Here is a 16403-nt window from a genome sequence, read left to right on the forward strand (position 1 = left end):
ACATGTAGAGGAAGTGTGGTGAACTTCATAAAGCACAAAAAGTGCTTGAGGAGTTTCCTGACCGGGATGTCGTCTCTTGCAATGCACTTAGTGCGGGATATGCCTAACTTGCGCAGGGCCAAGAAGCTCTAGGCTATATTCGGTGGATACGAAGCTAGGGTGTCTCTCCAGATGCAATCACATACGCTTGCATCTTGAAGGCAAGGGTTAGAGTCAAGAAGCTCTGGGCTGTCTTCAACAGATGCAGAGAGAGTGCATCTCTCCAAATGCAATACTTACACTTGCACCTTGAAGGCATGTGGCATTACACAAGATGCTGATATGGGCAAAAGCATTCTCAATGATATTGTTGCTCAGGGGTTCTTGAAAGAAAACGTCGTGCTTGAGACTACCTTGGTCGACATGTAGGGGAAGTGTGGTGCACTTCATAAAGCGCAAAAAGTGCTTGAGGGCTTCCTATCCAGGATGTCGTCTCTTACTGCACTGATTGCAGGAAATGCCCAACTTGGGTAGGGCGAAGAAGCTTTGGGCTGTTTTCTACGGATACAAAGCGAGGGTGTCTCTTCAGATGCAATAACATATGCTTGCATCTTGAAGGCAAGGATTAGGGTCAGGAAGCTCTGGGCTGTTTCCAGCAGATGCATAGATAGGGCATCTCTTCAAATGCAATCAGGTACACTTACACCTTGAAGGCATGTGGTATTACACAAGATGCTGATATGGGCAAAAGAATTCACGATAATATTGTTAGTCGGGGGGTTGTTGAGAGAAAACGTTGTGCTTGGCACTGCCTCGGTTGACATGTAGGGGAAGTGTGGTGCACTTCATAAAGCACCAAAAGTGCTTGAGGAGCTTCCTGTCAGGGATGTTGTCTCTTGGAATGCATTGATTGTGGAATCTGCCCAATTTGGGAAGGGCTAAGAAACTTTAGTCTGTTTTCGGAGGATACGAAGTGTCACGTGCACATGGCTTTGTGTGCCACGTGGACACGCTTCATCGACTCTTAGAGCCCTTCTTCCTAGATAAGAATGCCTAGAACCCTAGGAGGATTAGTACCGGCAATTTATAAGCCTGTTCGCAAGACGTGCATGTCCGGACGAATCCATTAGATTAGGTTTTCCAATTTTGGAACCCTCTTGAATTAATGGTTTGTATACGCGTCTTGACAGATGTTATTACACTACGGTGGGCATCTGGCATAACGAGCATGTAGTTCTAGGTTAGAGGAATCCGATGAGCCATTCCCTGCATGGATTGGATTCTTAGACGGTGGCTGTTTCGACGGATGCGAATCGAGGGTCTCTCTCCAGATGCATTCACATAGGCTTGCATCTTGAAGGCATGTGGCACTATGCAAGGTGCCCCCATCAGAGGTGGTGCCTCCTGTTGGATTGTTTCAGACTCTCGTGGGGTGGGCCTTAGAACCAACTCTCTTCAGCATTCATATTGAACGGCTGGCTATTGCTTGCCTTGCTGGATCTAGGTGGAGGAGACAACCTCACGACTTGAGGCCACACACCCAGTGCCGTATAGATTGATGCCATGCAGCCCATTCCCCGCAGCCCAAAGGCATTAAAACCATTTCCTTGGCTTCATAGGCAGTGGCCGTTGCTCTTCTCTTGTCTCCAACAATCAGATTTTCTTGCCCTTTTCACCTCATTTTGTACATGCAGTCCAAGCCCGGAGCGAAAGTTAGCTACCTTGGGCACATGGGCTTTGCAATTAGTTGCCTCCAGCCGATGAGGGAGCACAAATCAAGTGCCGATTGATAGTGGATAAAATTTTAAACACATAAAGCAAATGGACAGCTGTAGCATCCACCTGGCTTCACATGAACTGCAGCTTTCGGATGCGGTAGCCCTGTCGAGGTAGGCTCATCCCTTGGACGGTGGCACCTCTGTTCTCTTTTGCACCTCTCAATCCCAAAGAGGCACAAATCTTGGGATGTACTATGTGTCAGAGTGAGGTCAATGTGTAGAAAAAGCGGGAGGTAATTCGAGCAGGTCACTGGCTTGCACACAGCAAGAGGAGTCCATGGGGGTAGAGCCGAGGATTGAAGTTGGAATCTGGCAAGGTCTAGATGAGCGTGACACTAGGAGCAGTGACGAGTCGTCCATGGGTGAGGGTGATGCAGATTGCAGCACCTTATATTGGGCTGTGTGGGCCAGGAACTTTAGTGTTGTAGAAGGGAAGGGCTGTCGAGGGCACGTATGCAGATTGAACTGGTGGATGAAGGTAGTGGGATGAGCTGTATATTGCGTAGTACAACAGTTCAAGGTCAGCAGGCATTTGAGGGTAATGGCAAGAGGGTTGGCAGCATTAGGCTGGCAACAAGAGTAGAGCAATGGAAGCAGCTTTTGCGATGTGAGCCTTCAAATGGGTATGGACAATGGGCTAGCCATAGGTGGTGCTGTAACCCTGCATTTATATTGGTGGTTCATGGTTGACCAGCTACGCCCATGATGTCATGTGGAATGGAGCTTGCAACATGGCGCTCTACAATGCAAATTCTACAACAAATATAATTTCCCATAAGCATACATAGTGGTGCCACTACCTCTCACAAATGTAAAAGGCTGTGATGTAGTGGCACAAGTCACTATATCATAGTGTCAGGTGCAGCGGAATTGAAATGGTGAAGATCTAGGTTTTACAATTCCTCAAATGTTTTACTTCTTTTCCTTGCATTAGTGATTGCTTTGAGCGTGAATGATGGTTCCTTTTACTTTCCCTGAAGAGAGGGAATGAGAGAGCGGTAGCGTAGAGGGAGAGGGAGAGAAGAGGAGAATGACACCGGATGGGGTCCCAACCAACCCTCTCAGGTCCCCCCCCACACCGTTGCCGATGTGGTATTTTCTTTTGATTGTGTAAATTGAATGTACACACATGCAATACCTCAAGTGCAGATTCTACTGACTCGAATGGGGAATGTTGCTGCGGTAACTCCTAGAGATGAGGCACCTCCGGGGCTGATCTGATGCAGCTTTGGATCCTTCTCAATGTGGGATTGCGGATGGCCACCAAGGGGTAGATCTAGGGCTGAATTAGGCTCTCGATGTGAGAGGAATAAAGGGCTGAAAATGTAGATCTTGACGACGCCGATGATGGACAGAAATGGGAGCACTCGATGCCAGTGAGGGAATGGTCGAGGAGAGGCTTGATGGGCTACCGAAGTACCGGATTGCAACAGAGATGGTTAGCGAGTGTAGATCCGCGCCAGCAAAAGAAGGGCTGGGCTGAAATCTGAAAATGCTAGGGCTGATAGGAAGGGAAGGTGCTAGGGCTGAAATTTGCAGTTGCTGGCTGATCTTTACCAGAAGCACCAAGGCTTAGCTAGAGCTAGAAAACGTTAGGGCTGATCTACTTCTTCTGCTACCGCTTTCTTAACTGATGCAAAAACTCTAGCCTAGCTGCTCCTTTTATATGACTTTTGACCAGGTTTGGAAAAATGTGCAAATGAGCACACATGGGCGACAACTCACTCTAACCTAGACCTACATGCTCGTCATGCTAGATGCCCACCAAAGTGTAATAACATCCGTCAAAACGCGTATACAAACCATTTATGCAAGAAGGTTCCAAAACTAGAAAATTGGCTCTAGAAGCACATAGAGCCATGTGCACGTGACACATAGTGCATACATCTACCTTGCACAAATGCAAAAAGCATTGATGTAGTGGCACAAGCCATGTAGACTAGGCTGCTGGCAGCTGATAGAAGGGAAATTGCATTCAAAAGGCTGTGGGAGCTGTCCAGAGTTTACACACGTGTGCCATAGTCTCCTTTTTGTCCTTCTCACTCCTCAATACTCATTTTCCTATTTTTGTTACTGTCGCTATGAGTCAGAAGGCCTCGGAGAAGTGTAATGCTAACATACTAAGCTGATGCTTTTATGATAATTTCAGTATTGTGGGGGAGCTATTAGTTTGCTTTAGTATCTTAATGCTAATAATGGTCATGTAAAGATTGTGGGAGATGCATAATATGATGTCAAAGGTGAGCAACTCTTTAAATTCATTTTTCATAACTGTGCATCTCAATCGATGTGTGCACATGTTCTTCATGAAATGTGAGCATTCATGATGTGCTCAAGTAGACCTTTCCAAATTTGATGTTTATTGTCCCACCTATTAGGAAATCGTAGCGGTCTATCATAAATGTACACACATAAAATGTATCTCTAGTATATATTCATCTTGAAACACATAAAAATGTGAGACATTGCCTATTGCTTTGTTAGTTATCTGTTTTGATAACCGAACTTACTTAAAGCTTAAAAGTCTATGGATACTCCTAAAAATAGTTTTAACATGGAAATTTACACTTCTTTAATTGTAAATGCATACTTTTATATGTCTACACTCTTTTCTCACTCAAACATTTAAACTCGTTAGTCCCATAGGAAAACATCTAATGTGCTTGAGTTGAAAACAACCTCCCTTTTGCTCAACTAAAAGAAAATATTGCAAAAATGTGCACCCACCATGAACAATCTCTTCTTCTTCTTCTCTCTGTATGTGTGCGCACGCGCGATGCGATGCGATACATGTCATTGGGGCATTGGCTAGGAGTCTCATTGACTATGCACTTTGTGTCCTTAGCAAGTTTGCAATTGTGAGTATCACACTCTCCTAAAGTGCTTAGTTTTTTATCACATTAGATCTTGCCTCCCTAGAATTTCAACCATAAACTCTTCCAACCATGATGTGGGTTGTCAATCGTAATACTCATGCCCACAACTCTTCAGCATCAAGAGTCACTTATGAGCTCCACACACTCTTATGTAATATATTTCTTTTGGTTTAAAGGCAAAGGAAAATAATGGAATCTCTCTCTCTCTCTCTTCTTCTTCTCCTCCTCTTCTTTGCAATCGTAGATAGTACAGTCACCGGAGCTTTTGCATTGGGGAGAGAGAACCCCAGTAGTAGTTCGCAGATTCCCGCCTATCAAAGGTGTAAGACATCGAGACATATCGAGTTTGTCAAGAACACAGCTTTGTCCTCTAATGAAGAGGCCACGTTTGTAGGTTATATGGGAGAACTTGGAGCCCATATTATGACCTCTGTGTGTGTGTGTGTGTGTGTGTGTGTGTGTGTGTGTGTGTGAGACAACCATGTCTCTCATGGCCACCTCTCCGGCCTATGCAAAGGCCTTGTAAATAGATATTGTCGGCATGTCTAAGCTAAGAAAATCCACATAGCATCGCCGGAGGCAGTGCTATAGTACTGCTATTGTACTGACACTCTGAAGAATTGCTTGTCAAGATGAAAATAATGAATGACCTCGAAGATGCATCCTATGCTAAATGCCATTGATCTACCTCAGTGTGCTCAACATGGCATCTGCTTGAATTGTGGAAAGCTTGTGCTGAAAATTTGAAATAGCTACAAATGCCATTGTTATTGTAGTAGCTTTTGTAGCAAGTGGAGGAACCTTGACCACAAGCTGTCCTCCTTAAGAAGTGGTCACATGATGCATAGTTATGGGGCCTTCTCGCGGTGAGTTTCAAAAAGGAAAAAAAGTTTTCTAGTGCTAGTTTAACTCATTCCAATGTTGAGTCTAAAGAGTTTACTCTGAAATAGGAGCCTAGTGTTCCTTCCACAAAATTTTACCAAGAGAACAAGTGCTTATGAGAAAGAATGCTTCATTTCAGGTTACCCACACATGGAGGTTGTAGCAAGTGTGTGTGTGTGTGTGTGTGTGTGTGTGTGTGTGTGTGTGTGAATGTAACCACTATTTTAAATTTTTATCTTCAATAGTTGAGGAGTTTTACTTCCTTCTGGAATAGTTGAAGATTTTTATCTTCCTTTTGGAATAGTTGAGGAGACTTTTAAAACTCATCACGTGAAGGCCCTCTTATCAATTTCTTTTTTGAATAAGTGTGCCTCATGCATGGTCATACATGCATCAGCTATTTGTCTCATATGAAACTATGCAATTTTTTTTGTAACCATGCTAATTTTGGCATAGTTACATCAATAACATGTTATTGATAACCGATGCATGCATGAGCACATCCTTACTCCTTTGATTGCATGCAATCAAAGTTACATCAATTTTGGCATAGTTACATCAATAACATGTTATTGATAACCGATGCATGCATGAGCACATCCTTACTCCTTTGATTGCATGCAATAGGCTTCCCTAATGTAATGTGCAACGAAAGCGATTGATGGCGAATGCTCAAGATGAGTGCCCAATGTGTGCTTAAGGTTCCTTTTTGATGAATGAGAGAGTTTCTTTTACTTCATGAGGGATGTTCAAAGACTAGAGAGAGAAGAGAAAATGATAGTGTGAGTGAAGGTTGTGTGTGTGTGTGTGTGTGTGTGTGTGTGTGAGAGAGAGAGAGAGAGAGAGAGAGAAAGAGAGAGAGAGAGAGAGAGAGACTAACACAAGATGAGGTCTCAAAGGGTCCTCTAAGGGCCCCTCTCTCTATCGCTAGAGACGTTAGATTTCACAAATGCTGATACAATGGTCCTAGATGCTGATGGGATCTTGTTGTAGATGCTTGGATCTGCTAGGTTAAGAGCTGAAAATGTAAAACGCTAGGGATGCTAAATGAAATCTGGGAGCTTTATGAGGCTCTCGATGAGGCTATGGACTGATTTTCTATGGTCGACTTTTAGGAAACAGGACTATAGTGCTTGCTTCCTTGAGCCGCACCAAAAGCGATACTGGATAATATGCTCCGGCTCCATGTCTTCAACTTGTCTATGATCTTGGGTTCATCCTCTTCAAGAATCTCCTTTGGGAGATCTCTCTAAAACAACTTCAATCACAATTTCAGATACACATCTTTTAACTTTTTTGAAATGCATACGAAAAATGTGATGAAGTGTCAAACTCTTCAATGAGTGCTTGAACAAAATGTGATCTAAACTTGACTTTTCTACCTAAAACTATCGACTTTGGCAAACCACAAAGAGAATACCAATGCTTGATGGACAATCGTGTTAATGCTTGTGTTGTGACTCTGTCCTGCCAAAGAATGAGCACACAAAACTTATTGACATGATCTACAATGGTGAAACATTGCGTATTCCTTGAATGAAAACTTCTTACCTTTCCTAGAGAGATCTTCATGCGCCATGCTCATCCGTGAGTGAATCATGTGCATCATGCAATATGGGATTTCTATGAGAAGATAACACACAAAAATGGTGATGAAAATATAGGAGACAGTAACGAATAAGGACTCAAAAAATGCATACTGACTTTTTATGCTATTAAGAGATAGTTTTTGAATGGGTACTGTGGACCTCGACTCAAGAGCCAAGATTTATCTTGTGTGATTGAGCGTACCCACTAGAATGGCTTCTAAATGTGCACTCTTCAGAAGAGAATCACTAATCACATCATGCATACTACCAAGATCAAATAAGGTCACAATGCGCGCTGACCATTTATTACCATTCACATGACCATAACATCAGGAGAACCTTGGGGGCGCACTACTTGGATACTTTATGACGCTAACAAAAGATGTGCTTTTGTGGATTCTTTTGCAGGTCCTTTCTTAAAACTCTCTTTTCATGTAAACTTTAGTGTGACACTTAAAGTATCTTCCTTCCTTTCCATACTTGATTCTTTCTTCAAGACTTAACCAACCTCCTATTATTCCTTGAGAAGATTTTTGTCAGGTGTGAACTTAGGAATTTTTCGAAGTTTTAGCATTTCCTTTATTATCATTGTTAGGTGAAGAGTTATGTGCTCTAGGTATAATGGAAGATTGAAAAGAAGAGATAATGTGGTTCTTACCATTGTTTCAATTGTTCTACTGATTATATTGGTTATGTGGGGTATTGGATTTTTTCTCCTTTGGCTTACCTTTGTTGTGCTCTATTTCTTGCTTGAGAGCAATCCTGATAGCACCATTGTAGTGAGTGGATTGTAAGACTTTCACGTGTATTTGATGTACTTATTCAAACTATAGAGGAAAGCCTCCTTGCAATCCTTATCCAACTTACGCAATTGAACACCTAGCTGCAAAATACGATTAGAAAAAGACACCATGAGTGATTTTTTGCTTGACGCTTTGCCAATTCTCTTTCAACCAATTAAGGTACTGTAGTGGCATAAAGCGATCCTTGAGCTTGATTTGGAGGTCGCCCCAACTATAAGACAAGGGGTACACCATCTACGGCACACTTAAGGTGCACGACCACCTAGTCCTCTTGTCAGGCTTGATACCAATTAATGGAATCACCTGACAAATACATGGTGGCTGTCAAGACTTTATTGTCATTGCTCTTCTTGTTTGTTGAAAAGTAAGCATTAAACGAGGCTGTGGGCTATGACGCAACATAGATTAGTGGAAAATCAAAAAGTTAGATTAGCACTATTGAGATGGCATCATCTACCCATGCTCTCTCAAAGTAGAGCTTAGATGGCGATATAAACAACTAGAGCAAGAAGGTGAAAATATAAGGGACTAGTTATCCATCACTATGGATTCCCTTCAATGTAAGATGTGTTATGAATCATGGAGATGGCCTCCTTATATAGATGCAAAGGGAGCCTCTATGGGTTACCCTCTTTCATGAGAGAGATCTGTCCATGCATCCATGTGTCATGTGTAGCCAAGTCCATCTAGAAGTTGTCTACTACCGATCGTTGATTCCATCGGCCATCGGCCATAGACTACCAACCATCGGTCTCTGGTCATTGGTCCGCCATTTTTCAGGCACTTTCTAACTGCCATACGACCAAGGTATCCCTGAGAATATTTCCTCATGTATACTAACACCCCTTCACAAATGAACACCAAAAAGATGCTTTATGTTGTCCATGTGCCAACTCTAAGTTGATAAAGGTGTCAAAGTAGTTGGTCTTTCCCAAGAGTTTTTTTGAAGATAGCTGCACAATTGTCCTTAGTAGGACAATACTCTAGCTCGACAATTTCATCCTCAATAAGCGCTCTAAGATGATGATATTGAACCTCAATATTCTTTGTGTGCATGGAAGACTGGGTTCTTGGCAATTGCCATGCAACTCCGGTTGTCACATCGAAGTGTTGTTGCTGAATAAACAAGAACACATAAGTCCATAAGAACTCTCTTGAGCCAAACTGCTTCACAAGTGGCAAAACAAGCAGCTTTATATTGAAGAAAGAGTGATGGTTGGCTACTTCTTGCTAATCCAAGAAAACACTCTAGAACCAAGTGAGGAACAATATCTAGAAATTGACTTTTTAGAATCACAATTTCCTGCCCAATCAGAGTCGCAATATCCACTTAGGATATTTGTGCCAATGCCATAAAAAATGTCATGGCCCAAAGTATCTTTGATATACTTTAGAACACACATGCCCGCCTTCCAATGAGTTTTCCTAGGTTGGTTAGAAAACTTGCTCATAACTTCAACTGCCAAACTAGTATTACACAAAAAAATCAAACTTTCCACAAGCTTCATGTTCTCTCTTCTTGAATTTTCTCCGTACCATCCATGATCCAAATAAAGACCTCATCAACGTGCACGATGGAATCCATCAAATATATGTCCACTATTGACTTCTCCTCATATGGGGGCCTTACAAACTACAATATATGTTACGGTGGGTGAACTAACAGTTGGGCATTGCATGTATACTAGTACTTATTGTTGGGTCAAGTAGAGGATTCAAAAATACCCCACGACTTGGTAATTATGGGCACCTTGTTGCTTATTAATAAGTTGATGAACTACTATTAAGAGATGCTTCATATGGGAGTTATTTCCTAGGCTTAGTACTAATGCAACTGTATGGGAACACTCCCTAGTGCCTACACCTAGTAGACACTTGTTGTGCTCATGTGCAATCAGAGGGTAACTACTTTGAAGTGCATGGACATGCATGTCATGCGTATATGCTCACAAGGGGGCCAGAACACTTCCTAGGTTGTCCTCAACCCCAAAGATAGGAGTTCGCTTGTCCTCATGCACATAGGGATAGATGTGCACGTGACACCTAAACTTGCAACTGGACAACATCTTTGGTCTTTTTCAGCATGCAATCTAGTTGGAAACATTTGGTGTTGCCACACACTTCAACTTGTTCCACAAATGAGTACCACATCCTTTTTCCTCTTTGAGAAGTTTTCCCTCCTTGCTTTTGGATAGGGTCACTCCAACTACACGACCTCCTCTTCAAGCTAGGTCACACTCTGAGGGAGTGGAAGGAATCGTATTCTTGAGATATAGTAACTTCTAAAAGGTGAGCATGGAATTTGAATAACAATATTACCCTTACTAGCACTTTGAAAATCGAAGGGTATAAGCTTATATAATGTTCAAGACCTCCTCTCCTTGTTTGTAGTTTTTTCATTCAATGAAAAGTAACACCTAGTGGTAGTGGTGTGACCCAAGTGTCACACACTCCACCCAATAACCCCATTGGTATTGGTGTGATCGAGCTCTTACCATGCGGGAGTATTTTTATCCTTTCACCATGACTGTTTAGTTGAAATCGATTTCGCACAAGGATGTTGCAAGACTAAAAAGAAAGAGAACATTTTGACCTATCCAGTGTCCACTCTTCCAAAGTGCCTTAATTGCAAGATATGCTAAAAATTTACAAACACCCTAGGCTCTACACTGCTTATGCATTTGGAAACAACAAGGCACGTATCTATATATGCATCATATGCTTGCATCTTGAGATTGTCCAATTCCTCTACTCTTGGATGTTCCTCAATGAACATATCTTTTAGTATTGCATCCACAAAAGGCCTAAGAAGGAATGCATCACACATCTTCCATCCTTGTGGTAGCTTTAACAGGAAAGCTATCTTGTTGAAATTATCCAAGAAAACAAAAGCTTAAAGGCCACGAAAGGCATTAAATTATTCCTTGCTTGTTTTAGCATGAAAAAAAGATGTAGAGCCACTCTAAAAAAAATGATTCATTTTAAATCTCAAGATTAATATTGTTTCTTTGATATCAAATTTGTCTCTTTTCATCATCTAGTTAATTCGAGTCTAAATGCTACGCAAAATGGAAATTTCTTATCCATAATCACAAGGATAGAATGTAGACTATTATGCAACCTCTTTGTGGCGAATTGTAAAACCTGTTTAATATAGAACTTTGAGTAATAAATGCGAATCAAAAGGATCCATAATTATAGACCATATTTACATTACAAAGATCTCAATGCAATCTAGAATTATCAACCAAACCATATTCACATTACAAAGATCTAGATGTTGTTAAGCATGGATTTATCACTATAACACACTTCCAATTTTTTTCTTTACAGGAAACATAACCGCGGTCCTCTTATTTATGTCACCACTGTAAGCTATTTACATTATGTTATCAATCAAAGTATTGAAGACTTGCATGGAATATGGCCAAACTTAAATAGTCTCTCAAAATGTTTGACAATTGCTTGTCTCTAGGCCTACATTCTATGAGATTTGCAAAAAGAAATCTACAGGATCCTTTTCAGGGGTGCCATATCTTTGCTCTTTGGCAAATTGTTTGATTTGGGTATTTTATGGGTTGCCCATTATTACCCACAACCTTATCTTGGTCATTACAATCAATGGTTTTGGCGTATTCATGGAGTCACTCTATTTACTCGTTTATGTCCCATTCGCACAAGGCAAGAACAAAGTAAGTGTTTCTCTAAAATTGCAACTAAAACATAGCTTGTTTTTCATTTCTTTACAGATTAAACTTAAATTGAATTGCATTCAAGTTGGTAGATGTTATTACATGGTATTTAATGGAATGATATATTGATAAAAAGAGGGGTTTAGCAATATAATATATCTTCAACGCTTATGTCTTGTTTGCTAAAACAATTTTATCACATTTTATTCGTTTCTCTTGTATTTTGATTCTCCTTGCCATATGCTTCATTGGATCAAGCACATCTTGTGCTTTCATGAATGAACCACATGTGGGATACATGTCAACGAGAGAAATGCTAGGCATGATCTTTCTTCCAAGAGCCCCTAATAACAATCTCATCACAAATTTATTTGCCCGTGTTAGCTTGCATAATGGAAGATGCCTTAAAGATGCAAACATAAGTGTTTGCATTCAAAGAGAGATCCTCACCTCATATTCATTGGAAATAACAGAGTGCTTCCTAGCCCTACCCTATTGAAAATCTTGAAATCAATGTATTTTAATAAATAGAATTCAAGAATGAAAATTGTCAAGCACTTTTTATGCTTGAATACATGGCACTTGGCATTCATGTCATACAATTCAATGCCAACCATGTTTTTTTCCAAGAGCCCCTACCTTATAGTCTTGTTGGGTAAATTTCATTGCCCATGTCAAACTTCTTAATAATAATGCCACATGATTTCAAATGCAAGTGGAGGTAATAGCATTTGGAGAAAAACCATAGTATGAAAACATTAAATTGTCCCATGGTGCCACTATTGGGCATGTCTCATAATCAATGTATCCCAAAAGACAACATTCCAAAACTGAAGCTAGTCAAGCTTGTTTTGTTCTTTTGTGACTAGACCACAATTGATAGTAAAGTGTTGAAATCTTCAAAAAAAGCTTCTTTGCCTACCCATGTTGCAAACATAGCCTAAAATCAATACTATTGAGAGGAAACATCACCAATCAAAAGCTATGGCAAGTGCACCATACTTGGGGCACACAACAAAACTGAAAAATGTACCCTACTCCATTAAGTGCAATTTAAGAGAAGACACCTTTGACCCAAAGCTCTACGAAGTGAATTACACTGAGCATACATCAACGTGATTCTTACTTCCCTTGTCTCAAAAGGAATACCTATTACTTTCATACCCTTACCATTCTCTTCGTTTTCATATTTGACACATCAAGATTAGTGCATCATGGCTTCATATGATCTTAGTTGGAGAGACAACCTGACTTTGCATCCAAAACAACAACCTAGAGATTCTTCAACCTACCCATATTGTGGACATACCGTAAAAAAAACATAGTTTCTAGACAACATATTCAAATAAAAACTCTGGCAAGTGCACTATCCATAGAAAAAAACATGTATCTTATGGTCTTCAATGCAATCCAAGAGATGACATCTCTGACCAAAGCTCTTGGAAGGCCACCACACCAAACATTAAGATGTACCCTCCATGTACCCTAGTATCCTCATCATAGAAAGAAAACTTGTTACATTTCATTTTGTTATGCATCTCTTCGTCTGCATGTTTCACTTGTCCAACATACTACCACATGTCTTCATGTGATCTTATTTGGAGAGAGGTACTCACTTTGTATCTGATGAAAACAACCTTAGCTTCTTTACCCTACCCATGTTCCACAACATGCTTTGCAAGGATTGTAGACCAGAGATTCCATCTCTGACCAAAATTTGTGACAGCACACATGGCATTCATAAAAAAAAAATTAGCATGTATCTAGTAGCCTAAGTGCAATCCTGGAGACAACATCTTCAACGAGAAGCTCTCGAAAGTTCACCATACTTTGGATACATTCTAACTGTTTCTTGAGAAGCTCTCAAGAGTGCCCCACACTTTGGATACATTCTAGCTTTTTCTTGAGAAGCTTGCAAGAATGCACCACACTTTGGATACATTCTCGAGTGTGGTGCACTCTCAAGAAGTTCTCGAGAGTGCACCACACTATGGATACATTCTAACTTTTTCTTGAGAATCTCTTCAGAGTGCACCACACTATGGATACATTCTAACTTTTTCTTGAGAATCTCTTCAGAGTGCACCACACTTTGATTACACTCTCAAGTGTGGTGCACCCTTGAGAAGCTCTTGAGAGAGCACGATACTTTGAATACATTCGAACTTTTTCTTGCGATCTAAATATGTATGCTTCTTAAGTAACCCTCTATTGCAAACATTAGCATGCATCCTACTACACTCATCATAAAAAAGAAAGCCTTTTTATTTTTGTGGTCTTATCATTCTCTTTTGTTGCATGTTTTACTTGTCTAGCGTCGTTATTTATGTCTCCAAGTGATCGTGTTGGACAGAGAGTCTCACTTTGCATCCGATGCAAAAAGCCTAGAATCGCTTTACCATACCCATGTTGTGGACATACCCTACAAAATTTACAGTCCAAAGATGACATCTCTGATCGAACCTTCACTTTGTATATGATGAAAACATGACCTTCTTTGACCTACCATGTTGTGGACATAGCTTGCAATAATTGCAGTCATGAGACGACATCTTTGGTCGAAAGCTCTAGCAAGTGCAACACACTTGCACACATAAAAATCAGCACACATCCTGCTATCTTATTTTTAGTGCAAGAGACAACGTATGTGATCAGAAGCTCAAGGAAGTGCACTTCACATGGCATATACTAGCTAATATGTTGTATGACTATGTGTCAAAGAGCCCACTATTGTTAACATTAGCATGTAACCTACTACCATTGTCACAAAAGGAAGGTTCAATAGTTTTACGTTCTTATCATTCTCTTTCTTTGTCATTTTTGACTTGTCTAGCATAGTACCACATGCCTTGCCTTCGGGTGACCACATTTAGAGTGATCCTATTTTTTCATGAGGTGAAAACAACTTATAGATTCTTTGCTCTTCCATGTGGTGTACCACGTGCCTTGCCTTCAAGTGACCACATTTAGAGTGATCCTAGCTTTGTATGAGGTGAAAACAACTTAGAGATTCTTTGCCCTTCCCATGTAGTGGACGTACTGTACATTGCAATTATAAGTGCAGCCAAGAGATGCCACTTGGCATGCATATAAAAAATCAGCATGTATCCTACAACTAGAAGTGCAACCCAAGATACAACATCTTCAATTGGAAGGTGTAGGAAGAGCACTACTTTTGGCATACATATTGTGTGACACAATGGTCATGCCATCATAGACCATGCCATGATCCAAGCAGAGGAGGTAGAGCTTGCGTTCACCACTCAAATGCATACGGTTAGAAAGTTTTAATGGCACAACTTATGATATGAAAAATATGTTATAATACCTCTAGGCCTGCCTATATAGTTGTGGCCTATTTGTCCACAATAGCCTAGTCACCGTTGGCTCTCCAACCTTGGGTGCCCTCACCTTGGACACACCATGCATCCACAATTTTGGTGACTTGCTCTTACTACTTGGTCAAGCACTACCATCACTATGGTTAGCACTATATATGCCTTTATGCAGGAAAATCCAATGGCTTCTATATAATGGACATAGCCACATAAAAGAGACCTGCAAGAAAGCACACAAGTTCACGAGACTTATCATTTAAGGTTTTGGCCTTACAGACATTACAAGGTCTTCACACATAGGGGCTCCCCAAGTTGGGTTGACTGCAACAATCATCATATGCCCCTCAAACTAAACTAACCACTCTCATGATACATTGAGTTTTAGGTTATCTCTGAATCATGATTTTTAGGTTTTCTCACAACGAAGGGTTTTAGGTTTTTCCATAACTTGGTGCTTCTAATGGGCTACCATTATTGGAGTTTTTGGGTTTAGGTTTATCCAATAATTTGATGAGTAATGGTAAACAAAAGAGAGAGAGATTTTCATAGGGAAGCATAGATTAGCTTAGTAATTGAGGTTGATTAGTAATGTGTAGTAAAAATACAAATTTTTAGAGCTATGGAGGGTAGATGTGAGTTCCATTCAGCATAAACTAGGCATCACTTATTTAAGACATTATTAGTAAATCAAGATATTAAAAAAATGACACTAAATTTGATTTGATTGACTTAAATGAAGGGTAAAATGGCAACATGTATAATGATTAGATATTCCATAGCTTTAGGTTCATCCAGAAAGAGACAAAATTGGGGTATCCTCCAGAAGAAGGACAATTGTAGGAGAAAGGGTAAATAATAACTCTTCAATATGGTAAGGGGTCTGAAATTTCATGTGTTCCTACATGGACACATAACAAGAGCTGAGGAGTCTACACATGGAAGGAACAAAGAGTTTCTTTCCAAAAGAACCTCCCATAAGATCATCTCAAATTAAATAACAAGAAAATTTCTTGTTTAGTACCTAATAATGATACTCTTTTCCCTCAATCAAGGACACATGGTAGGTGGATATGCACATAGGCAAACACAAATGTCAATGTGGTTGGTCCTTTGCAACAAACAAGAGCTCTCTGGAAGAAGTGAAGTGAGAGCAGAAAGAATGCATTTTGCAACACTTTTTGGTAGCTTTTGCAATGCTTTTATGTAAACCATGTGAGAGGTTTGTTAATTTTTTAAGAGCATGAGTAAACAATGTAACATAGTATGTAAATTGAGATGCAATGTTCATACTAAATTTTCTTATATCTTTGCACAAAAAGGGGCATCCATGCATCCACTATATATTATTTCACCTTATGCCTCTGTTTTCCTTAAACTATTTTAAACCACACCTCCATTACAGAGTGACATTGCAATCTTTTTTGGAAAAAAAAAAAACCATTTGAAGCTTCACTTTGACTTAGTTT

The 16403-nt window shown here is 40.3% G+C and overlaps 1 protein-coding gene across 4 annotated transcripts in view; it reads left to right on the forward strand.

The window, feature by feature from the left end:
• Positions 1-16403, forward strand: part of LOC147426545 (bidirectional sugar transporter SWEET7b-like) — a 100555-nt gene that overhangs the window by 83727 nt on the left and 425 nt on the right. For all 4 annotated transcript variants that reach the window (XM_086498576.1, XM_086498578.1, XM_086498577.1 and 1 more), the window contains exons 4-5: positions 11241-11277; positions 11383-11599. In XM_086498576.1, coding sequence (XP_086354702.1) covers positions 11241-11277; positions 11383-11599 — 254 coding nt within the window. The remainder of the gene's footprint in view (positions 1-11240; positions 11278-11382; positions 11600-16403) is intronic.

The sequence above is a fragment of the Adiantum capillus-veneris genome, chromosome 24, assembly GCF_014529385.1.
Source record: "Adiantum capillus-veneris isolate H3 chromosome 24, ASM1452938v2, whole genome shotgun sequence".
Classification (NCBI taxonomy): domain Eukaryota; kingdom Viridiplantae; phylum Streptophyta; class Polypodiopsida; order Polypodiales; family Pteridaceae; genus Adiantum; species Adiantum capillus-veneris.